The sequence below is a fragment of the Clarias gariepinus genome, chromosome 5 (genome assembly GCF_024256425.1).
Source record: "Clarias gariepinus isolate MV-2021 ecotype Netherlands chromosome 5, CGAR_prim_01v2, whole genome shotgun sequence".
Classification (NCBI taxonomy): domain Eukaryota; kingdom Metazoa; phylum Chordata; class Actinopteri; order Siluriformes; family Clariidae; genus Clarias; species Clarias gariepinus.
Genome location: NC_071104.1, coordinates 33,993,976 through 34,019,697, shown reverse-complemented (window position 1 = coordinate 34,019,697; position 25,722 = coordinate 33,993,976). Strand labels below are relative to the sequence as shown.

The window sequence follows — 25,722 nt, the reverse complement described above, 5'->3', positions numbered from 1 at the left end:
TACAAATCTAAAGACAACAGTGTGTGAACCATCAAGAAAATGAATTTACAACACTTCCAAGAGGGACAAAAACAGATTATTTACAAGTATTTCCCATCCTTTATTGCTTTCCCTTTCTATTTGGAAATTTAATACAGAAACCTGGATTCATGACCCAGTTTAAGTTAAGTTTTAAGTTAAGTTTTAAGTTAAGCCTTTATTCGTCACACATACATTACTGCACAGTGAAATTCTTTATTCTTCACATATCCCAGCTTCTTGTTAATAGGCAGGGGTCAGAGCGCAGGGTCAGCCATTTTTACGGCGCCCCTGGAGCAGACAGGGTTAAGGGCCTTGCTCAAGGGCCCAACAGCGGCAACCTGGCGGAGCTGGGGCTCGAACCGCAGATCTTCCGATCCGTAACTCAGAGCCTTAACACACTGAGCCACCACTGCCCCCAGTGTACATTGCACAGTGTACAGTGTACAGTTTATTGTACATTACCTTTAAAAATTATTATTTTTTGGTTTCCTCACCAATTTTCTACTCAGAGCTGAAGTACAACCTCAGTGCAGATGTAAAGCACAAGGAAGGCTTCCCATTCCGCTTCTACTTCCACTCCAACGGCACGTCCAACGTCACAGCGGGACGCGTCAGGGCCAAACACGGAGAGACGACCTGCAACAAGCACTCGGCCTACATGAGGGTAAGACGGCTGAACTCCTTCTGGGGTGAAATGGGGTGAAATCTTTAACAACATTGTTTGTTCTGCCCCAAAGCACATAATTCCTTTTCAGTCACAGCAGTTTTATTTGTTTATAGTTACATCTAATGTTGTGGACTTTCTGGGAAACATCTTAGTTCCCAAGTAGAAAAAATGGCTCCCGAACTTTTTCTTAAAAGTTAAAAACAATAGTTTAGCTTGCTTTGGTGAAACCACATCCCACGCTCTCCTCCACCCTGATGAAGGAGACTCTTTTTATAAACGCTAAATAAAAAATTGCACGCATTCTCTTTACACATTTATTTAATAACAATTGCGCACATTACAATTTATTGTTCCATTATTGGGCTTTGATTGTCTGACCTACGAATCCCTATCTTCACTTTTTAGGAACCTTTTTCTCCAAATTGTTTGTAGGCTCATGTGTTTCTAGGAACTTTCTTAATATTTCCAAATACCCCTTTTAGGGCCTTATGTTTTCCAGTGGCCTTGTGTTTCTAAACCTTTACTTTTGGGGTCCTATGCTTTTTTTTAGGGACCTACGCTTCTAGAGCCCTACGTTTCTAGGGCCCTATATTTCCAATGAACTTTTTACACAACATACACTTTTAGGGCCCAGTGTTTCCAGGGACCTAATTACCAAGGACCACACATTTCCCTGACCCTATAATCCCATAGCCCTTTTTAAGATACCTCATGTACAGGTGTTTACTAGTGTCCCATATGTTCAGTAAATTATACTATTCAGTTAACTGTGCTTATGTGATTAGATGTGAAAAGTAAGAAATAAACCTTTTTATAATTAGATCCTACAGGATGTTTTTTTAGACTATGACCTTTATAGTGAGAGATATACTCAGATTTTCCTACTGGCCGCAGGTTAGAATTAGGACCTGACCATAAGAGGTTATTCCGGAACACTTTGTTTAACTTTTTTTTTTTTTTGTCTTTTTTGTCTTTGCTTTGACTAAACTAGTATTTTTCTTAAAATGATGACATCAGTACATTTCAGGGTATTGTGCTGACATCCTTTTGCAACACCTTTTTTAGCACAATACATAAAAGTGCTACATAAACAGGTAGTATTTGATGTAGATCTAAGTTTAGAATAATCTACTTCCTGGAAATGCCCCCCCTCCTCAACATAACCATGCACCCATCTGTGCATATGTGCATCGCTCGACGTGAGGAAGTTCCCAAATGAGTTAACTTTGCTGCATTTTGTCCAGAGTGCTGATTCAGTTCTGCTGCAGTGAAAGCCAGTGATGACACAGAATGAGTGGCATTGAGATGATGGATGCTGTGTGAGAAAGTGTATCCAAGTTAGTGTGTGTGTGTGTGAGAGAGCGAGAGCAGTCCAGGTGTTCAGCAAGGCCTCTCTGGACTCTGTAATCAGGTGCCTCTGCTGCTCCTCACAGTTTACAAAGTAATTAATGGAGGCTGCAACGATATCAATAGCAGTGATGCCCATAAACAAGTGTGCAATTTCTCCCTGAAGTGCATTTTTATTTTCAAGCTTAATAAATAACGGAGACACTCACAGCAGATGGAGTGAAGATTGTTCTGCGGAGGGTAAAAATAAATGGTTTTAAGGCATCGTGAGATCGTGACACACACACACACACACACACACACATGTCAGCTATATGTCATCATATAGCTTTCAGTACTGGAAGGTCCCGCTTGTTTTTTCCCCACTAAGGGAAAAAGGTGTGAAACCCACCCAATGCATCGGCCATAGCAGCATATAGCTCTCCTGACCAGAGTGGGTGTGGCTGCACCATGTCCTCACATACACAAACTGTTTTTAGTGACAGTTTCGCCAGCGACAAGCCTGCTTACTCACAAAAATACTCTGTGGGCACCAACCGTTCTTTTTGTTCAACCCCACCTTAAACAGAAACAAAGACGTTACGAGGATGATCGGCATCGTGGCACGTTACAGCTCCAGAGTCCCTGCTTTGATCCTGAGCTTGATGTGGGCTTCCTTTGGGTTCTCAGTTTCCTTAAAAACTAACTCTTAAAAACATACCAATAGGTGTTTGGGCGAATACACAGCTGTGTTTATGTGTGTGTGTGTGTGTGTGTGTGTGTGTGTGTGTGTGTGTGTGTGTGTGTGTGTGTGTGTGTGTGTGTGTGTGTGTGGTGCTCTAAGATGGACTGACATCATGGTTAGGACTAGAATCTGATCCGATACTAACTGTATAAGATTAACAGTGATGTCAGCGTGTAGTACAAACTAAAAATATCAGAATAAACAACAACAACAACAACAACAAAAAGTCCAACGTACTACAAGAAGGACATGATGTGTACAGCTTTTACTTTTAAGTTAGTTAGATGTTCAGATGGGTCTGAATAAAAAATGTGACACAATTTTATTTTGTCCCTTCTTCATTTTTATATTGGCCTGGGGTAAAAATAAAACAATTAGATTTTTTTTTTTTACCCTAATGTGATATCATACGAGAACGAAAAAATATTTACCCAAATTATGTCTCCGAAAATGAGTACCTTCATGAACGTTTATTCTTGTTTAAAAAACCCAGTATGGTTGCGCACCCAGGTAAAAAATGTAATGGGCCTTCTTCATGACAACACACCAGCCCACACTGCTCACGTAACAGTGAAACTTGCGGGCGACTTGGGGTGCGAAAAGCTGTCGCTCAGCTCCCGTCTGCACTTTTGAAGTGAGGCTCAGCAGTAGGTGACTTGCATAGACACTAAAACAGCATGTTTGAATGAGGAGTAAAACAGAGGAAGGTTGAGGTATAAAAAAGTGTATTTATTTATCTGAGGGGTATTTCTGCACTGGAGGAGTTCGGAGACTTGTTAAAGAAATAGTACAGAAATATACAGTATACGACCTTTAATTGGAACAATAGGGAAAATCCTGAATGCTGGAAAGGAATTATTTCTACCTGTGGTTAATGGATAATTTGGCTCTGTTCTTTCCCATTGCTGTCACACCATTTTATTTTTTGACATCCTGCTCTTCAAGAGAATAAATTCATGAGAATCTTGTCATTGGTGCACGTCTTCTAATGATGTCTGGTTCACACCGAGAAACACTGGAAAGTAACACTGAAATCCAGGAAATTACAGTTTACATTAAGAGTGAGGTGTGCGTCTATGTGTGTGTGTCTTTGTTCCCTTCCTCTGACCTAGACCCCAAACTTCTCCAAAGGAAGCTTTGAATTAAAATCAAACCAGTAGTCATAACCATTCTCATGTGACGTGTTGATGTTAGGCAGAAATTATGCAGTTCTTCTTATAATTAATAATAATTAACAATATGTGATATTTTTTATTTCCGTTTCGAATGATGTGTGTGATGTGTTTTGCAGAAGGATGTGCGTGATATTTTCACGCCTCTCTATTTCGATGTTCGGTATGACCTGGGTGAGCACAGCGTCGAGGGCAGAGCCTCCAGCAGCCTTACTCCACTCAAAGCTGTTTTACAGCAAAGAGACGGACAAACAAACCGAGTCATGAACCAGGTACGAACATCAGCCATGACGCACTCATACATTTGCACACTTCTGTCTTTTGTCCCCCACAAAAGAACAAAGCTTACTTGCTCCTGGAACCAAAATGCTGCTGGTAGTAAACAAAAGAACTTTCTTAAGTACTCATTTCTCTCTCAAGTGGAGTGAGATTTTTCTTTTTTTCCCCCCTGTTGTTCTTTGTAAGGGTTCCTTTTTAGATGAAACATTTGCCCTTCACACAGGCTGAGATCTTTTCTTTACCTCCTACATAAAAATAAAACATCATCCTACATAACTTTTTTTTAACTTTCTTTTTAATTAGTTAAGGTTGCTGGCTAGTTAAGTAAGCTTTTAGTCAATTTACAGTTAGTTTATTTTATACCTAAATTAGCTAGCTAACCTAGATTTGTAAATAAGTTTCTTAAATTAGATAGCTAATTATGTTTCGTAAATTATTTTAAATTTTAAAATTGAATATTGTAAATAAGTTTGTTAAATTACCTTTACGCAGGTTATTTCATTAAATATTTAAACTGGTATGTTCAATTGGCTAGCTAGTTTTGTAGATTTTTTTTAAATTAAAATAGCTATCTACTTCAAGTTTGTAAATATGATTGTCAAATTGGCTAGATTTAGCTAGCTAAAATAATTTGGCTAGATTGGATAATTTCCTGAATTACCTAGCTAGTGTTGTAATCATTTTATTAAATTAATTAGCTAGTTGGATATTAAAACTACGATGTTGTTTTGGCTAGATAAAGTTTGTATATTGATTTTCTAAATTAGCTAACTACTTCAAGTTTGAAATTAGGTTTGTCAAATTATCTAGATAAAATAATTTACTAGATTATCTAATTAGTTTAAGTTTATTTAAATTTCTCTAAATAACTAGTTATGTATTTAATTTTTCAGATTAAATTAGCTAGCTAACTAGCTTTGTAGATTAGTTTGTTAAAATAGCTATCTAGTTCAAATGTTGAATAAAAAAATTAGGTAATTAGCTAGCTTATTTTGTATTTGTAAAATTTTATCATAGTGTTTTTGTCACCTGTGAACACTAACATAAGCTTCTCTCAGCAGATACACACTATAAATATATAGCTAGGTAAAAAACAATAGAACATAACTTTCCCACCTTGTGTCCGTGATATAATAATACTGAAAGGTTAATTATAATAAAGCTTGTAAAATCCTTTATTAGTTTTTAACTTTTATAAAAAGTAATAAAGGATTTTAACACTTAACATTTTTATTTTGCACCTCGCATTATAAGACTCCGACCTCTATAATGGTTTTTAAGGTAACTTGGTGAAAACTGCCAGCAGCTCTTTGCACTTTTATTAGTGAAAAACTGGGACCAGTTGTGTACTTTATCTTTTTACCTCTGTAAACTGGTCAAACTAACTGGTGTGTGTTTATGATCATTTCCCAGACTCAGTTTGCCAGATACTGCGCTTGGGAAAACTGCTCCACAAACCTGCAGGTTTTTGCACATCTGGTGCTTCCACAGTAAGCTGATTTATTCGATTTATTTCCCCCTTTATTTTCCTGCATCACAAACTTCTGGCTGTCACACATTTCCATCTCTCCCATCAGTCAGTCATGCTCTGAAATCAGATCTCACCTAAACACCAGTGGGTGACACACACGGCTTTACAGCAGATGATATTATCAGGAGAGCTTAAATCTTATGATCTTTAAGCTTCATTGTTCAAATCAATTCACACACTCACTCATCATCTATAACGCTTTATCCTGTGTACAAGGTCGCTGGGGGCCTAAAGGGCAGGGTACAATACTGTAATGACATTCAGAATTTTTTTAAATAATGATTTATTCTTCACAAATTGCTGGATCCAAGTGGGTATAGAATCAAAAATACGCCCGCAGTACTCCTGTGTCACTCGCTCAATCCATGTCTGCTTGTTTGATTCCTGAAAATCATGTATAGAAAAACCATCGTCCAACAGTTTTGTACTGCGTTTAGGTCTGGAGATGACCCAGGCCATGGCTCCAGAAGCCGAATACCATTGTCACATAGCCAGTTCTTCTCACTAATTAATTCTAACTAATTAGTGACATCACAAGGAGAACTATAACACATGGCATATGCTGTCTTAATACTTTTGGCCGCCACTGTATTTGAACCGTGAAGGTTCAAGCGACGAAAGAAACATTGTTTACAAACTCGCCCGCACATCTGGAGAATTGAAAGTGACATGCTTTATATGGCACGCCAGCGCTGAAACACACCTGTTTAACAATTTCGCGCACGGCGATGTCAAACAAACCGACAAACCCTAATTCCTTTCATGCCGTCTTCGTGATCATCGTCATGATCTGCATCAAATCGGAAACTCTACTGACTTTACATTCAAAAGTACTTATGATTTACAGTAAGAATCTTTAGGCTACGTTTACACTGCAGGTCTGGATGCCCAATTCTGATTTGTTGCCTATATCTGATTTTTTTGACCGTCTGTTTACACGTTCATTCAGCTATGACCCATATCCGATACACGTGTTTCGCTTGCCATGCCATCTGAAACATTGTGCATACTTTAAGGGAGGTTCTTGGCATGTTTGAAAATTATGCGACGAGTTATAAAATGAAATGACAAAAAAAAAACATGATACAAAAACCTAGTGTTAGTTTCTAACAGTAATGTAGAATATAAAGACGTGATTTGTAAGACAATCGTGTCCAGTCAGTTGTAAACATTATGTCACATTGTCCTATACTGCCCCTAGTGTTCACAGTGGTACTGCATTGTACCAATTGAATACAGTGTACCGTGGGTGTTTCTATAGGAGATGCTTTAAACCATCTCTATCTTGCGTACACATGATTAACAGCGAACATAATACAGTATTTAGGCTACAAGATTTGCTCATTTTAGGCTTAATGAGTCTTTTTTTTTTAAATACAGTATTAATGCTTAGCTACATGCTGATTACACCGATCACGTACAGTATGAATAAAAAACTTCCCATTCAGCATCATGCATCATGTTTTCTAGCAGTAATCAATCTTCTCCTGCTCTTACACACACACACTGAATGTCACTTAAGGAAATCTTTAAGCGCTCAAGAAAGAATTTGATATTATTTTATAAATATGCCCAATAGAGCACAAGGAACATAAGCCATTGCCCTACATCATTCATTTGGATTCAGAGCATTTCTCTCAAGGCTTGCTTAATTGAGGTGTGTGTGTGTGTGTGTGTGTGTGTGTGCACGTGTATGTGTATGCGCTCACAAATTAACATTTTGGATCATGTTTCCAGCAGTACGCAAACTAATTTATGGATCTCTTCCACTCCTCACAGTGATAATGCATGATCTGATTATTCATAAGGCAGGAGTGTGTGTGTGTGTGTGTCGTGATTGGGGGAGTGAGACTTGTCACACTCCCAGATGCGCACCTGGTGCCTGAACTGTGTCCTTCAAGGTCTGAACTGTGTGTGTGTGTGTGTGTGTCTGTAAGGCTCATCCTCTCCCTATCTTTCTTCAAAGGCTTCAGTGAAGACTGAAGGCTTCATGCAAATGAATGCAGGTGTTTTTGTTTGCTTGCTCGTTTGTGTTGTGCGTGTGCTTGGATAATTTACCTGCTCAGACCTCCAGAGTCAAGCACTGCTCGACTGTGTTCTCATGTATAATCCGTAACAATAAAAAAAACTGTCTACCTTGACCCAGACTGCATAAACCCAGCTCTGTGCTTTTCCTGTTGTTAAAGAGACGTTCAAGTCAAACTGGGACTTTTGCACTAGCAATGGCAGTAACTCCCAGCTGAGTTCCTGTAATGTGCAAGTGATGCGTTGGGCCGTGCGTTGTCCTGGAAAAACAAATTAAACCAGGCCTTTTGTCTTTTTTTTTTCAATTAAAAGAAAGAGGCATTAAAGGAGTTCCTGGAAGACCAACGTTTTGGACGTGAAGCATGCAGTCTCTGGCATTCTAAGAAAACTTTCTACCCTGATGGTTTCCAAGTACTAGTGAAACGCTGTGATAAGTGCATCAGTGTGTCAGGGGATTATATTGTCTCATAACTGTGTTCTATTATTATGCACAATCAAAAACCCCGGTTTGACTTGAATACTTTGTACTTTAACATGGCTGATTAATTAATGATGCTTAAGATCGTCCATTCAGCATCGTCTATTTGCCAACACTAATAGTAGTATTTAGCCAGCACTGTGGCATACTGGCTAGCAGTGTGTAAATTATCAATAAGAAATAAATTAGGGAATGGAATAAAAATAAAATATAGAAAAACTTAGCTGCAGAGAAAAAATGGAACAACAAAATATAAAATATAGGATATAAAATAATTTAAAAAACTTAGCTGTACAAAATATAGACAATAACGGCTGTATAAATATAAAAATATGGAAAAATGTGCAATGTGCAAAAGTATGCTAAATGAAATGAAATAGAAATGTCCAGGGTGAGTGCAAATGTGCATGAATGTTTAAATGTATAATGTCCATAAATGTCGGGTGTGAGCAATCTCCATAAACGATGAAGGAATAATAGTTATATTTATTAAAGAATGAAGCGTAATTTCCCAGAAAACTTACACCTTAAAGTTACACTTTTACCCTTGAATATTACAAAGCACTAAAAATAAGGCTAATATTAAATGTAGATAGTTTGAACATACTGATAGATTTTAATCAAACTCATGATGTACTCTGTTTACTGTGACAGAATGCAAGACACTTTCGGATTTAACCTGTAATAAAACACCAGAATGTTTTACGCACCCATATGTGAATGAATGTTATGTGATGTCATGTGACATTCTCACCACGGCATCCGTCGTGGCACAAGGGAGTGTTTTTGCATCATGGTTTAAATTAAAATGCCCCAGACTTTCTAGTGTTGAACAACGGACTTCTTGTCTCGGCAGGTCTTACAACAACATGCCGTTCTTTGCGCTGGGAAACGGGAAGACCATCATGCTGAACACCACACTGGTCAATGTCGGAGACGACGCCTTTCTTCCTAAACTGCATGTCCGATTCCCCAACAATCTTCACTTTATCAGAGTTCTGGATGCAGTGAGTGTAGTCATACATACTCATTAGAAAACTAAGTTATTATTATTGTTATTAGAAATTAAACCTATCCATTGATGCCTTGGTGAGTTCAGGAGGAGAAACATGTGAGCTGTGAGATCATCGAGGAAGAGAAAGCAAACACCTCTCTGGAGTGCAGCGTGGGGAATCTCTACATCCCTGCTCTGTCGAAGGTACTGTAGTTGCCTGCGTATTAACACTTTTCTCCCAGAATTCTTCTTCCATTGTTTTCCTTTCTATTGCATGCTTTGGCATTGATGTGCTGTTTTCTTATGTGCAGCTCAACGTCAGCTTTCTTCTGGACGTCAATCAAAACAGCAGCGCAGGTGATCTGAACATCAGCATCAACGCCACAAGGTAGGAAAAACGCAAGGCTCCAATATAAGTGTGTAGACATAGTGTAGACATGTGGTGACTTTCCCATATTCCTGAGACTGATTCCGAATCTCAAGGTTGTAGGAAATCCCAGGGAGAAAGTTTCAGTTTTGTCTGAAGTTTTGTCAGAAAGTTTGGTATGGCTCGCCAAGGACTTGAAATTTTGCAATCTAGTCGCCAACTAACACAACATGGGCATGTTGGCTTAGTGGTTAGCACTGTGGCCTTGCACCTCCAGGGTCCAGGTTCGATTCCCGCCTCTGGTCTGTGTGCATGACGTTTGCATGTTTTCCCTGTGCATGGTGGTTTCCTCTGAGTACTTCGGTTTCCTCCCACAGTCCAAAGACATGAAGATTAGGCTAATTGGCTTTTCCAAATTGCCTGCATGTGTGTGTGCCCTGTGATGGATTGGTCCCCCGTCTAGGGTGTACCCCACCTCAGGGGCAGCTCAATATCTAAGACATTGGACTATGGCCCCAAGTTTAAACCCCACCACCACCAAGTTGCCCCTGTTGGGCCCTTAAGCAAGGCCCTTAACCCTCAACTGCTCAGATGTATAATGAGATAAAAATGTAAGTCAATCTGGATAATGCTATCTGCCAACCATATTTGCCAACATTTTATGCTGAAATGTAAATGTATCAAGGATTAAGTGGTATAGACAATGAGTGAGTGTGGTACACCATGTAGCGTGGTAAAGCTTTGTAACAGTGTAGTAAATATGTAAAAGCTAGGACACAGGAAAAAACTATAGTATGTTGAGGGAACAATTGTTTAGGTGTTAACATGGGAAGTTTCGGACCATTACATGTGACTACAAGCAGATAAAAATTTAAAAACTTGTCATTTATTCATTAATAAAAAATGCAATTGTATTGTTGGTGTACGAGGTGTTTGCAGTCAAACCGATTACTCATTGATTATTTTCCTAAAACCCTACACCCTTTGTCTTTTATTGTGGTCTTAGAACTTTCAAAACAAGAACACCGAAAGTCTAAGAGGAAGGAAGTTGGTTAGAATTGAGAAGTCTTAGGCAATAACCGTTTTTAGCGGAAATGTCTTGGTATTACTTTACATTATTCATGGACCATAATCTGGCATCCAGTACATACAGACACACAGAGAGCTCATGTGAGAGGCCCTCAGTGTGTTTTGGGTGTTGTTAGGGGCGACTGGTAAACGTAGTGTATGCTGCAGGATAATATGAGTCACTCGAGCCGAGGCAGCACAGTGCCTCGTTTTTCTTATTGTTGAGAGTTGACATTTTCTCCCCTGTTTATATCCTCAGAGAATCTGAATGAGGCTTTACTGATTATTTTTTAGTCATTCTCATTAAAATTATTAATTCACTTATAATGATTTCAGATGAAGACTAGGATAAAGTAAGGAAGCTGAAAGAAAAAGACAACAATGTTTAGATGTAGATTGACGTTTTTACCTGATTTAAGTTTTTTCTTAACCTCAACCACAAGGTTGTGAGGCATTATGGTTTTAGGATTTCCAGCCATCCATCCATCCATCCATCTACCCTTCTAATCAATTGATTTATTTATCTATTTTTCCATGCACCAAACATTTATCCATCTATTTATCCATTCATCCATCCATCTATCCAAATGAGTATCCATTCAACAATCAATCATCCTTCCAACCGTCCATCAAACCACTTATCCAACCACTTATCCAACCAATCATCCACCTAGCTATCCATCCATCCATCCATCCATCCATCCATCCAGCAGACTGAGATACTTGTTCGTGCCACATCTTGAAGAAGAATAAGTAGTTGAATCATTGCATATGAAATTATTAGGAAATTATCCAAACAGACTGAAGGTTAGAGCGAGGTCAAATGTCTAAAGCTTCCTTCCTTTTTGAAGTATAGTTTTAAGCATATTTTTATTAATAAAGTCATTCCTGTTAACACTATTTGCCTTGAGCTGTGCTTGTTTTCTTCCTGTATTATCTATTCTTATTGGTCAAATTTGTTCACTTTAGAGAAAACTATGAAAACAAGGACCTTCTCCACGATAATGTGGCCTACCTGACTCTACCGCTGAGATACGGCGTGGATTTCAACGTCCATGGGTGAGTAACAGGGTTAACTCGATCTCCTCACACTAGTGCTGTCCTGGATGTGTTCTGCTCCATCATATACATTAAACCCAGTTTAATTAAAGTTGTCTATCTACAGTCTTACAGCTGTTTATGCATCAGGAATGTATCATTGGATTCTTGTAGAACATGCCAAGGAGCACATTTAAGACGAGCAAGAGAACTGTGTTATGTACAGTAATGGTTGCTTAGTGATTAAATACAGGAAGTAAACAGGAAGTAAGGGGGTTTTGTCTCAAATGATTTAGAACGGTCTTGACCATGCTTGAATACTCAGTCAGTGAGATGTATTATTACAATCTAGATAATGCAAAAAATATTAATATTGCTGAAAGATGTAATGTGTAGGAGAGTAAGGAGCAGAGCCACCAGGAGCATTTTAATTCGAGTTGAAGTAACAGGTTAATGGAGATCATTTTTATGTGTATCATGAGCTGCTGTTCTGGTGTGTATCCATAAGGTTTTGTAATTTGTTAATGTAATTTATTAAACCTAGTTGTGTTTGATTGGACTGTTGATACTCTATGTAGGTCCGACTTATGCGAACAAGCTTATTAATAATGTAATATATTCAGGAGCAGAACAAAAGCACTCATCTTTACACTTTCCCTTTTATAACCAACAGATATGTGACTCCGACATCATTCGTATTTGGGGACCCTGATCTGCTGCCAGTTGACTGCTACCATCAGAAGATTAATTACACATTTAAGGTAATAAAACAGTCAATCCTTCAGGACACTTTGTCCATACATTTCTTTTTAATAGTCTTGCATTGTTGAGCTTGAAAAGCTGTAATAAACCTAGAGAAATGAAGATAGGCTTGATCTCTATATCAGGGGTTTTGCATTAGGGTAGAAATTGACACTCATATAAAAATCTTTAAAAATTGTGGTACTGGTATCAAACTGTAGGTTTTTTTTTTATTTCTGCCTCACTATAGACATTGAGATAACCTTGACAAAGTTCTGTAACTGGCTAGACCTTACCTCCTTACACTTCTGATCGGCTTTCCTTCAGTTTCTCTAAAATGCTAGAACCTTTCGAACGTCTAAACTCCCTTAAAGTCTTAACGTTCTAAAGAAAATAAGCCGTTCAACACAACGCAGCCACTCGTCTGTAATCCCGAGACTCTAAATCAAGCTAAGAAAAATAAGATTTACTATAACACATGTTCTATGACTTACAGGTGATGAACCTCGGTCCCAGTAAAGCTCTCGATGCCAAAGTGGAAATAGCCATCCCCCAGGTTCTGGTTCCGCATCCAGATCGACTGATCCGAGTCACGGATTTACAGGTGAGATGGGAGACGATCGTATAACCCTGTCTGGTTTTAAAAGCTACATCTGGAAAATCAGGGTACTAAATTTAGACTTGGACCTTGTAAGAAGTTGTAATTTATATGAGGAAGAGATAGGAGGGTGTATGCGCAAGTGTGTGTGTATGTGTGTGCGTGCGTGCGTGCGTGCATGTGTGTACAGACTTTATTTGGGCTGATTGAAAATTTTATTTGGCATTTAAACTAGAAAAACGAATAAGGGTCAGGTTCTCAAGGAATTCAAATTCACAACTGCAATCAATAACTCAGAGCCACATCCATGAAGTTATTGGATGAATCCAGATCACATCAAAGTGCACAGCGGTTATTGTGCTATTACGAGAGTAACAGAACACAGAACAAAAATGGGAAGTTAACTTTTCATTAAACAGTACAGTGTGAAACATTATACTAAAAATAGATTTTTAGAAATGTGCATTTTGCAATTCCTAAGCACTTTGTCATCATCCTAAAACAAACACTCCTCTGTCTTACAGACAACTCAAGGCCAGTGCCACGTGAAGAACAGCAGCTGGCCTCTGAAGGACGACTGCAACGTTGATAAAGCTCCCTTTTATAAAGACCTGGTGTTCTACCTGTCTAAGATCTCCAAGCGTGTAATGGTAAAGCTCCGCCTCCTGCATCACACACTTACACCAGTCTCTCAACTAAAAAAGCATCTCTTACATACTCATCTGCTGTTACTTTGTCCTTCTGCAGTTTTGTTCTCGAGCGGACGGAACCTGCCTGACTGTCCAGTGCAACTTTGGCAACATGAACATGGGCAAAGAGGTCACCATCAATATTGAGGTGGAGCTCAACCCTGCTGTTCTTCAGATCAGCCCCGTAAGAATAACACATTAGTGCACACCACATGGGTGAAAAAGTTCCTCGCTCAAATTCAACTTAAAACGAAATACAATTCAATACTCAATTTTAACATGAAATCCAACTCAACACTAACTCAAATTTAGGATTAACTCAACACTAACTCAAATTCAGTCCTTTATTCAATAAAATTCTATTTTATTTCTATAGCGCTTTTAACAATGAATACTGTCACTAAGCAGCTTTACAGAATCATGCTCAACCTAAATATAAATAATTGAACCCAATTAAAGTAATTTAAACCCAACACTAGTTCAAACTTAAGCTTAACTTAACACTAACTCAAATTCAACACTAACTTGTGGTCAATACCATTTGTAATGATGCTAGTGGCTTTAACACTCAAATTCAACACAAAATCAAATTCAACACTAACTGAATTTACTCTTACTTAAATTTAACACTCAAACGAGCCACCTGTAGTATTGCTAGCGAGTGGATTCATCACAAAAATTCAAAATTAACTCAAACTTAACACTAAGAGCAGTTTAAGATTACACTAAGTAAAGTTTTAAATAAACTCAAACTTAACCCTAACTTAAATAAGTTAACCCTAACTTATTACTTAAATAATAATATAAACTCAAATTCAACACTAACTCAAACGCACTCCTAACTCCTATTAACTCAAATGACTTACTCACGTACTTAGACTCAAATGATACTCTAAACCTTATGCTAAAAAATACTGATGTTTGATCCCATTGTGTTGTTTAGGGGAGACACGCTATAATGCAGATGGACAGCATCATTTCGGTCACGTCTCCAGTCAGGGATAACAACACCATCATGGTGAATGATGACATCAGTGCACTTGTAAGTAACACCATACAGCAAATACAGTTTTTTTTTTTTTTTACATTATTCTAAAATGGCTTAAAGCAGCACATGGCAATGAAAAAAAAAAAAAAACATAAAGTATGTCAATATTGATTATATGTTTATTCTATTATATTATTCTATTCTATGCTGTTGTCTTTTCTGATGTTGAGAGTCATAAAAGTTTATAGTCCACAAAACAGATTGAGACATTTTACATGGAACAAGCTTGATTAATTCACTCTTAGGATGTCAGTTTTGAGGTAGAAATAAATAATAAGATGTACTTGTTATTAGACTCGTACTTGTTGTTCGGAGTTATTTAAATTTCTGTCTATTTGTATTGGCTGAAACTGGTGGACCCATAACCACATCTGCATGATTTCAGGTGAAGCTAGAAGCTCACAACAGCCTGAAGTTGCCACCGATAGTGGCACAGATAATCATCGCGTTCAGTTTGTTTCTGGGCCTGGCCATCTTCGGCATCCTGGTCTTCTGCCTCTGGAAGGTGAGGAAGCGTTCTTGTACACGTGTACACCTGCCTGTCCACGTGTTAGCAGTGTTATAGGACAAGAGTGTCCATTCATGTTTGCATAAAACGTTGGAAGAATGCAAAAAGTGTCATCTCTGAGACTTGAACTGTGGCATGAATGTCACTACCAGATGGGCTGGTTGGAGTATTTCATAACCTGCTGATCATCTGGGCTTTTCACACACAACAGTCTCTAGAGTTTACACAGAATAGTGTGAAAAACACTGAGTAAGCAACAGTTCTGTGTTCTTGTTGGTAAGAGAGGTCAGAGGAACATGGACAGATGGAATTGAGCGGACGGGAAGTCTAGAGTAACTCAAATAATCAACCTTCACAACTGGGGTGAAAAGAAAAGCATCTCCACATGCTCAAGATATCTACAGTAACTTTGGCTGTCATGGGCGTATACTCAGAAAAAAAGGACAATTAAATACCTAAAGTGGTCCAGCTCATCCAAGATGCATTGTTCATGTGTTCTGAGATGCTTTTCTGTTCACCACGGTTGTAAAGAGTGTTTATATGAGTTACTTTAGACTTCTTGTCAGCTCGGACCAGTCTGGCCATTCGTATCTGAGCTTTGTCACCAACCAGGTGTTTCAATCTGCACACCAATCTGGACGCTCGTTTAAATTGTTGTTGTTGTTGTTTTTCCAATTACCAATTTCCAATTAGTGTAGTAAACACTAGACACTGTTGTGTGGGGAAAATCCCAGGAGATCTGGAGTTTCTGAAATATTTAAACCTGTCCATCTGGTACCAACAACCACGCCCGCCATTAAAGTCCCAGAGCTCACACTTTTTCCCCATTCTGATGTTTGATATAAACCTGAATTTTGATGCTGTTGATTTTAATCCTTCCGCTGCTCCACATAATTGGCTGGTTAGATAGCGGCATGAATTGGAAGGCATTGAGTTGAAGGTTAAACACTGACCGATTCAGATTGACGAAGACGTTCGCATGTAACCGTCTCCATTATGTATTTAATTAATTAATTATTATCTCTCTATATATTTTTGTTTACCCACAGGCTGGCTTCTTTAAGCGGAGATTGAAAGAGAAGCATGAGAAGGTTGAACGGGATAGCTGGGACTACGTCCCAAAGAACGAGAGCTTTTCATAAAACACAGAAGAACTTCTGATAGTGAAGACGTCAAGGGAGACGAAACAGAAATAATACGGATAGAAACAGAACATGAACTTTATGCAGTGTGGACTTGATGATCCAGACTCGGAGCTGGATCTACAGTACGTGTCTGTGCGGTTTGTTTGGAGTCTGCACCAGCGGGACTGTAATCAGGACCAAACCAAATGCACTTTTTGGCAGAGGGAGAGCTGAACTGCACATGCATGAGAAACTGACATTTTTCATCCCGAGTGAACGGGACGGGTTCGGACGGACAGTATTAGAACCCAACGTCTAAGAACACAGCTACCGCTGTAGAGTGTCTGCTGTAAACCCGAAAAACTGCCACCGCTGAGCAGTGGTTCAGTCCAGACCCGGGCATAAGAGTTCCCCTATGGACCCGGGCACACAACAAACCGGGTTTGTGCAGAAGGGAAATCCTCTGCTGTCCCTGTCTCGTTTCATCACTTTCTTCTCTCTCTCCTTCCACCAGTTTTTTTTTTTTTTTTTTGCATCCAGCTTTCATATATGCTTCCTCTCCCTTCCAGTACTTCCAATCCTTTCCTTTGTCTCTCTCCTGTGTCTGTCTCCTGCTGTTGGGTGTAATGGTTAAGAGTTTGCATGGAGACGGCGAGGAGACACCAGATGGAAGGAGTGAGTGTGTGTTGGCCCACAGCCACTAAAACTGCACTGGAGACGAATGACGAGACTGATGCGTGCCTGGCACACGGCCAGAGCGCGTGAGAGAGAGAGAGAGAGAGAGAGAGAGTCAAAATAGAGAGTTGAATGAATTACACGCTGCTGCGTGTCTCATTTTTCCCATCGAATGGCCGTTGTAAAGTGTGTGTGTGTGTGTGTGTGTGAGTGAGTGTATGAGTGCGTGAGTGTGTTGCTGTTCAGGGAGTCACACGCAGAGGCACATTCCATTTCTGTTTTAAATCACTGTGTTTATTATAAGGATGAATAAAACTGTGTACCTTTTTTTTTTGTTTGTTTTCAGAGTGTAAACTCTGTAAAGAGCTGATATGGTGTGTTTGCATGTGTGTGTGTGTGTGTGTGTGTATGCGTGTAAAGAGGCATTTTGTCCCTGCATGTCCTCTGCTGTTATTTAAGTACTAATGCACTGGACTGTACTGTGTGTAACGTGTGTGTGTTTTAAACTAAATGACTTTTCTATGTATTGATGAGCTCTGAGTCAGTCTGTCTACGCCTTGTGTCTCAGTCTCAGTCGCAGCATCGGAACGGGAGACGTCCCTGTCTCTTTTTTGTTCGCTATCGCTCACTAGTTGATCGGATTACCTGAGTATGGATTAAGTTAGTTCAACTAAAACTAACAAACCGCTACACTACTGCTCACTGATCTAGTTTCGTTTTTAAACAAGCAGAGAAAAAAAAAAATACAGTATTCCAGTCCTAAATTCCCTTTCCACTCATCCTGAGATGGAACTGCAGTATGCCAGTTGGACAGTTCGGTCAAAATACGCTATAACTAAACGGACAGGTTTTTACCTCCGACGTCCAGGAATGCTCCCTAAAAATGCAGCCTACCTAGGGAGCTAGTCTGAGATTGGATCATGATGCAGATGATTAAATGCAGCTGCAGTTAACAGGCGGCTCGTCTGCTTCCTCGACGTCTGCGCCGAACAGCGTGAGGAGGTTAGGATGAACCCTGTGGAACCCAGAGTGCAGTCAGCTCGCACGCACATGCATGCATGCACACACAAACACACACACACACGCATACTTCTGAGGACCTTCCGCTCATATTATTGCCTTGCCTACACCTAAAAGTTAACCTCAGTAATAAAAAAAAGGAAACATTATTATTTAACAAAAAGCTCCAAAATGTGATAAATCTGTTTGTTCGAGCTGAGGGGTTTCCATGGCATTTCGATAATATTTATCGTCAAATTGTCAGTAACTACGGTGAACATGTGGACGATTTGAACTCTGTGTCTATTTCCTTGTACTGTATTTGTATGAAATACAAACAACAATCTTTAATCAGTCTTGAGTGATTTTTTTTATTTTTGCGCGCTGCCGGGCTATAAATGAACATGTAAGGACTCTGTCATACTGCACGGGTATTTTACACGCCCTCTCCTGGGACTGCTGAGGACATGTTTGCTATAACCACCCGTGTTTCATCTCATAGTTGCGCTTCACACACTGCTTTTAATTATTATCGCGGTGATCTCAGAACATATGAGACGACCTGGTTTTAAACTTCCCGCAGGAAGAATAAACATACATGGATCTGTCTGTTCATCTGCGAGCGTTCGGTTTCTATAGCCTGACTTTCCGTTTTTTGCTGTATCGCACTTTTCATTTACGTCTTCTGCACACTCTATGGTCTATATATATATATATATACATATGCTTAACCGCTAAATTACTGGTCTATTAATTACCCTCATTTATGAGAAAAGCATCAGGGTTCGAATGGAACTGTCACTCGGTCTGAATCTGCTCTACCACAGGGCGCACCAGGACATCGAAACATGTTCGAATCATTGTTCCTCAAGAGAGGATGTGTACAGTAGGTGTGTAGTGTTACAAGTACAAGAAGCAATGCTACAGTGCTTCATGTGCTCTAGAGTCAGTGTGTCCTGGACTCACCCTTCATAAAAGCCACGCTTCAACATGTAAAGATCAAATACTACATTATATAGAATTATGGGTTTAGTTTTGATCTTAAATATATATATATATATATATATATATATATAAATATATATATATTCTTTGTTAGATGCAAAAACAAATCACTATGAATAAGTACTAATACTTATATTTGTATAAGTACACTGTATTATAGCTGTTTCTAATTCTTCATCTGAGAATACACAGAGAATAAAATAAAAGTTTTTTGAGGCAATATACAAAAACATACTGGGGACAAATTAAAGGAAATTTCAGTACAGTAGCTCCGTTATGCTGTTCAGGCGTTTATGTATATTTTAAAATACTAAATTCAAATTAGATTTCAATGTGACATGCCTAAAGGGAATTTAAGCAAAGGTTTCGGTTTATGCAAAGTATGTTTTCACACACACACAATATATATATATACATATATATGCACACACACTACATTTGATACAATGATATTTTAATAACATAATATTCAGTATGTCATGACATCATGATTAAAGGCATTAAAATCATGTATGATCTCATTAGTATCCCACACATATGCATGCACACACACACTCTCTCTCTCTATATATATATATATATAGTGTGTGTGTGTGTGTGTGTGTGTGTGTACCGGATCAGCACTTCTCCCTGCGTCTCCAGCAGCTGTCCGTCGACATTCCAGGTGAGAGTTCCCTCCGAAGGGATGATGGGAGTGTGTTTGGCGTCACACTGCTCGTCGTCAGGGTGAGAGCACGGCCGCAGCTTCACCGCCCGCACACGCTGCACCTCCACGAACGAGAAACTGAACTACGGCACGATGTCAAGCAAAAAAGAAAAGAGAAAATAAATCTAGTGTTATTTTAAAGCTCTGGATTCAACGCTGTATAGGCTTTTTTTTTATGTATGCACATGAAAATATTACTCAATGAAGCAAAAAATATACACCCACTCAAAAAAATCCCTCCTTGTGTTCGATGTTTTCATCAACAAACACAAATAATTTCATGTGGGTGTTTTATCTTTTGCCTCATTGCACTATTAGTAAGATTTTCATATACATGAATTTTAATTATGTAAAAAAACTAATAATAAAAAAGCTCAAACTACGGCAGTAACCAAAAAACAAACTGAGTTGCTGGTGTAGTACGTGTTCATGACGTGTTCATGACGTGTTTTGACGTTAAATTAAATTTTTAAAGATGATATCGAAGACTAAACGCACAATAAATGATATCAATCATGTTTTAATCTTTGTTTCCTTTCATGTTCTTTCATTTTACTTGACATCAAAATACATCATGGACGGTTAAAGACTACACCAGCAACTCTTTTTTTTTTTGTTTTTTTGGAACCCTACATACTCATAAAACACCTCTTATTTTTACAAGCACAATCACTTAGTATATACACGTAACACTTACACACATACTGAACGTGTAGTTCTGTACAGTGCGTATGCAAAACCATGAGTCTCTGACTTCCTGTTCCTAAAAATATCAGCTACTAACATTTGTGCAATACGTATTGAAATCCTGGTTATTAATCACAAATCATTTTCATGCACCTGGATTAATCTTTGCTTGCATCAGCATTAAAACACTTCTTTACTTTTATTGTGATCTGTACAATACCAAATATACATTATCAGAGTAAATGAAAAAAATAATTTGACGTCATAACCACTTCATGCTGAAACCAATCTTCAAGACATAATTAAAGAGAAATGTGTAATGAAAAAATAAAAATCATAAAAAATACATAAAACAGTGTTTGTTAAGGCAGGAGCAAGACCACGCTACACGGCGGGAGTCAGAGTGTGTGTATGTGTGTGTAACAGAGCTGCACTGAGCTTCACAGCCACTAGGAGGCAGTGATTGCACGGCAGCTGGCGAGAGCTCACGGGTGATGAGACTCCGGGCACAGCGGCCAACACCACACCACACACTCAGAGCTCATCCTGTAACACTCTAATGACCCACTCAAGAGAGCTTTATTAGTGTTTGTTTTTGTGTGCTAGAGTAAGCAGCGTTTCACCAATTCAGACCTAATTAGATCATTTATACTAGCGTTCTTCTCCAGAATGATGCAAACACAAGGCCGGCACGCGTCTACGAGAAGAGCGAGTGTCGGCAGGATTTAATCCTTCATGAAGAACCAGTGGAAACACATGACAAAACGATGACGAGTGCTGGAACACTACACGGGAGAACACTGGCTTAAATGATTAAGGATTTTTACACTATTAATGAAATATCAAACAAAATATAAGAAATTGCACTGGATTTACTGGACAGCACGCCCACTAATAGAACTAATTTAAAACACTTTTTTCTTTTTACTAGTCTACATTTGTGTGTATACTGTATGTATGACCAAATGTTTGTGGACACCTGACCATTACCAGATTTCACATGATAAATCTGTAGCTTTTTTAAATGGTGGTCTAGTGGTTAGCACTGTCGCCTTGCACCTTCAGGGTCCGGGTTCGATTCCCGGCCAGGCTCGATTCCTGTCTCTGTGTGCATGGAGTTTGCACGTTTCCTCACACATTCCGAAGACATGTACAGTAGGTAAGGTTAATTGACGTTTCCAAATTGCCTGGTGTGTTTATTGGCACCCTGTCCAGGGTGTACCCCGCCTCGTGCCCTAAGTCTCCTGGGATAGGCTCCACGCCCCCTGCGACCCTGAATACAGGATAAAGCGGTATAGCGATTAGTGAGTAAGTGAGCTTTTTATGTGATAATCCCTGAACACTTCCCACAAACGTAACCAAATCCCTGCAAATATAACAAGCAAGTGCTATTATTGTGAGACATTTATTATCTTTGTAGGATTATTACATGAAAAGCTCCAGATTAATCTGCAGATTTGTTTTACAGTTTTGGGCTGTTATTACGTTGCCGGGTATTACACCCTCTTCGCTCTTATAATAAGCTCCACTCTTTTTTTTCTAGGTTTACGATTTTCATAAACATCCTGATAAAAAATAACTTAGCAAAGATTTCATTCATATTGTACGTGATGCTGTGCTGCCTAGGAATGTGTGAATAGTTTGAAGTGTGCCACCTACAGGACTATAGAGGAACTGTGACTTGAAGTGTGACTGCAGGGATTTGTGTCTATTCCGCTACAAGAGCATTAGTGAGCTCAAGCTCTGATGTTGGGTTGGCGACGAGGCTCCAGTTTCAAAGGTGGTTGTCGCGCTTGAGGTGCGAGACACTCAAAGTCTTCCGCTTCAGCCTTAACGCTCTGTACACATGGCCGTTGACACGCTGGAACAGGTTTGGGAGTTTTTTGTCCAGTAAAGGAGAATTGCAATGTTACTGCAGAAAAACGACATCATATACAAGTGTGGGCCTATTTGGGATTTGGAAAGAATACTAGAAAAGAGGAAAATATTTAATTCAGGTACATATTGCGATTCTTTAGTGTGCCCATTCATATATCGTCTCCAAAATCTATTTTATTATTTTCATTATATATATATATATATATATATATATTTATTTATTTATTTATTTTTTTATATATGGCGGCATGGTGGTGTCATGGTTAGCACCGTTGCCTTGCACTTCAGGGTCCAGGCTCGATTCCCGTCTCTGTGTGGATGTTCTTCCTGTGCTTGGTGGGTTCCTAAGTCTTCTGGGATAGGCTCCAGGCCCCCTGCGACCTTGAATACAGGATAATTCGGTCTAGAAGATGAGTGAGTGAGTGACATTTATACATGTTTGAACTTGAGGTGGGAAAATGTTGCAGTTCCTCTATAGTCCTACAGGTGGCACACTCCAAACTATTTACATCACGCAAAGCATCACGTAAAACAGGAATTAAATCTTTGCCAAGTTATTTTTGATCAGGATATTTATAAAATTGTGATACTAATAAAATTGCAATACAAATCAACGTCTAAGTATCGTGATAATATCTAAGAATTGTGTGCGGGGTGATGGTCAGGTGTCCACAAACTTTTGCAGATATAGCGTATCTCAGTGTTTATTGGACAGTGCGGTCCTTCCTCACGTAAAGACGAAGTCTCTTAAAGGGGATGGAACCACCTAGCCAGCTACCGAGCACTTAAATGAAACAAAATGGGGCAGCAACAGGTCACTGTGTTAAAGCTCTGGGTTACTAAACCGAAGGTCGGCAGTTCGAGGCCCAGCTTGAACCAAGTTGCCGCAGTAGGGCCCTTGAGCAAGGCATGTAAGCCTGTCTGCTCCAGGGCTGCTGTATCATGGCTAGCACAAGGTGGGGTACAATCTGTACTGGGTGCCAATCCATTGCACGCACTCACACCCTCATTCACATACTACGAGAAATTTGTGAATACCAAATAGCCTAACTGCATGTTTATGGACTAACCCACCAAACCTGGAGGAACCCACCAAGCAGGGGGAATCGAACCTGGACCCTGGAGGTGCGAAGCCACAGTGATGACCACTATGCCACCCTGCCGACACTATTAAATGTAGCGTTTCAAATTTATTTTTTTTGGCTAACAGCAATTTTTGCCAATATTTATTTTGCACAACAAATATGTACATATTACCTGTCGTAAATTGCAGCCTTTTGTGATTAGATCATTGAACAGGTCCATATCACAATCTTTATTTTTTTATGTGTTTATGTGGTGTCCCATGGTTGCTACTTAAATTTCGGAACTAGTGCAGGAACACTACATGACTACAGACAGATATCATTTAAGATTAATTAAAGTAACACCGCCTTACACACATACATGGTACCGTACACCAAGCAGTCATGAAAGCTTTCTTTCGTTGGGCAATATTAATAGAATGTAGGTTAAGAAAGCGCATCAGGCTGGACTGAGAAGGAAAAGTTCAAAAAGGGGCACGGAGTCTGAAACGGGCTAATCACTCCTTACTCTGAAACGTAATTTACGTCAATCTGTTTGCTTGCTAATTCTGTTTAAGCCGCAAGGATTGCTAACACTATTAGCATGGGTGGGATTTTCTGAGCACAGGATGATCCAAAGGTTGGGTTATAAAAAGCACCGTCGCGTGCGACTGAGCTCACCGGATTGTTGGAGCTGCTGTAGCGTTTCAGGTGCTTGATGAACTCTGACCTGGAAGTGTTTGCTACAGCTGTGAGCGCCATGCTGTTATTGTTCAGCCTGAAAAAAACAGCAAAATAGAGTTAGTCCCAGGGTTATCATGTCACTTTTCTTTAATTAGTGCTTATCTATGGGAATCTTTTTTTTTTTTTTGCTTAAAAAATGTTGTCTCTATCAAATCTCTTCGGAGGCACAGACATTCACATTTCGGCATTAGATGACAAGACATGTCCTGTATATAAACACTACTATTGTATGTGTAGCTGTACTGACTGTTTTAATACATTCTGTCATACATTAAACCCAAACCACGCTCTTCCTTTTTCAGGGCATTTAATTATGTGGACATGTGTTGGAGTGTTAAGCCTTCTACATCACTTCCCTTAATCAGAACTTTTATGGCCTGATTAGCCCACTTTATCCTAAGATGTCTGAGCCAACTGGACGTTCTAACCTCAGGTCTTCAGGGGATTAGGAGGCTTTATTAGGTAGTGTTGGGTTCAGCTCTAACAAACACAGAAGATACAGCCAGTCTACTGAGCTACAGACCCACTGACCCAGGGTTAGGGAAATCTGTCTATTCAACCTTATTCACTTTGATTGCCATCAGTTTGTCGAGCCGAAACCTACTGTAGATCACTGTAGAGTGTGCGTGTGCAAACTACGTGTCAATTTTTCCATTCATGATTCATGTCATATTTGCTGATCACCACTGACTGAGTGCTCACTACATCACTACATTATCAGTCCTGCCTGTTCACAAGCAACTGACCAATCCTCCCTCTCCGATACTGAATTACTGTATCAACCCTTACCCTTCAAGGCTAACTGATCTTTCTAGTCTACCAACTGACTAGATTTCTTGTCCTGACTATACAATAATGACCGATCCCAAGTGGGACTAATTCTAACCAAAAATATTCTGACTAAACAACCTAGAACCGAACCCATTAAGCCTAAATGACCAAAACATTTACATACACATTACTTGACTTAGCAGACGCCCTTATCCAGAGCGACTTACATTTTTATCTCATTATGCATCTAAGCAGTTGAGGGTTGAGGGCCTTTCCCAAGGGCCCATCAGTTAGGTTAAGCCACTTAAGCCTTTATTTGTCACATGTACATTACAGCACAGTGTAATTCCTTCTTCGCATATCCCAGCATAACTGGGGTCAGAGCGCAGGGTCAGCCATGATACGGCGCCCCTGGAGCAGTTAGGGTTAAGGGCCTTGCTCAAGGGCCCAACAGTGGCAACCTGGTGGAGATCGAACTGGCGATGATTGGACTGCCTGTTCACGTCTGAAACGCTGGCCTCCCAGGAACTCCTTTAAACACCAAAACATGTAGAACTGGCTTGGAGCGAGGTCAGGAATATAAGGTGGATGTGGCAATAACTTTCAGCCGAGTTTGTGTAATGCGCAAGTGGTGTTGGTGAATGATTGTGTGTACAGTTCCCACAGACAAACTGCGATTTTTAAGGGTCAGACATTCGATTCATTGATTGTTCATGGGAACGACTGCAGTGGTCATAACTGTTAAACCCTGATTAATCAGCCCTTTCTGTTCAA

At 39.4% G+C, this 25,722-nt stretch overlaps 2 protein-coding genes across 3 annotated transcripts in view; one reads left to right on the top strand and one right to left on the bottom strand.

Moving 5' to 3' along the window:
* itga4 (integrin alpha 4) overlaps positions 1-18,444 on the top strand; it is a 40,159-nt gene extending 21,715 nt beyond the window's left edge. Inside the window, exons 15-28 of the mRNA XM_053496148.1 lie at positions 531-685; positions 4,051-4,203; positions 5,624-5,700; positions 9,101-9,251; positions 9,344-9,442; positions 9,550-9,626; positions 11,643-11,732; positions 12,385-12,472; positions 12,949-13,056; positions 13,575-13,700; positions 13,798-13,923; positions 14,683-14,781; positions 15,173-15,292; positions 16,345-18,444. Of these exons, the coding sequence (XP_053352123.1) occupies positions 531-685; positions 4,051-4,203; positions 5,624-5,700; positions 9,101-9,251; positions 9,344-9,442; positions 9,550-9,626; positions 11,643-11,732; positions 12,385-12,472; positions 12,949-13,056; positions 13,575-13,700; positions 13,798-13,923; positions 14,683-14,781; positions 15,173-15,292; positions 16,345-16,437 (1,562 nt within the window). The 3' untranslated portion in view covers positions 16,438-18,444. The remainder of the gene's footprint in view (positions 1-530; positions 686-4,050; positions 4,204-5,623; positions 5,701-9,100; positions 9,252-9,343; positions 9,443-9,549; positions 9,627-11,642; positions 11,733-12,384; positions 12,473-12,948; positions 13,057-13,574; positions 13,701-13,797; positions 13,924-14,682; positions 14,782-15,172; positions 15,293-16,344) is intronic.
* The window catches only part of cerkl (ceramide kinase-like), an 85,314-nt gene continuing 76,958 nt past the window's right edge, over positions 17,367-25,722 (bottom strand). For both annotated transcript variants that reach the window (XM_053496153.1, XM_053496154.1), the window contains 3 exons: positions 24,115-24,211; positions 19,712-19,887; positions 17,367-18,109 (listed from right to left, as the gene is read on the bottom strand). In XM_053496153.1, coding sequence (XP_053352128.1) covers positions 18,028-18,109; positions 19,712-19,887; positions 24,115-24,211 — 355 coding nt within the window. In that variant the 3' untranslated portion in view covers positions 17,367-18,027. The remainder of the gene's footprint in view (positions 18,110-19,711; positions 19,888-24,114; positions 24,212-25,722) is intronic.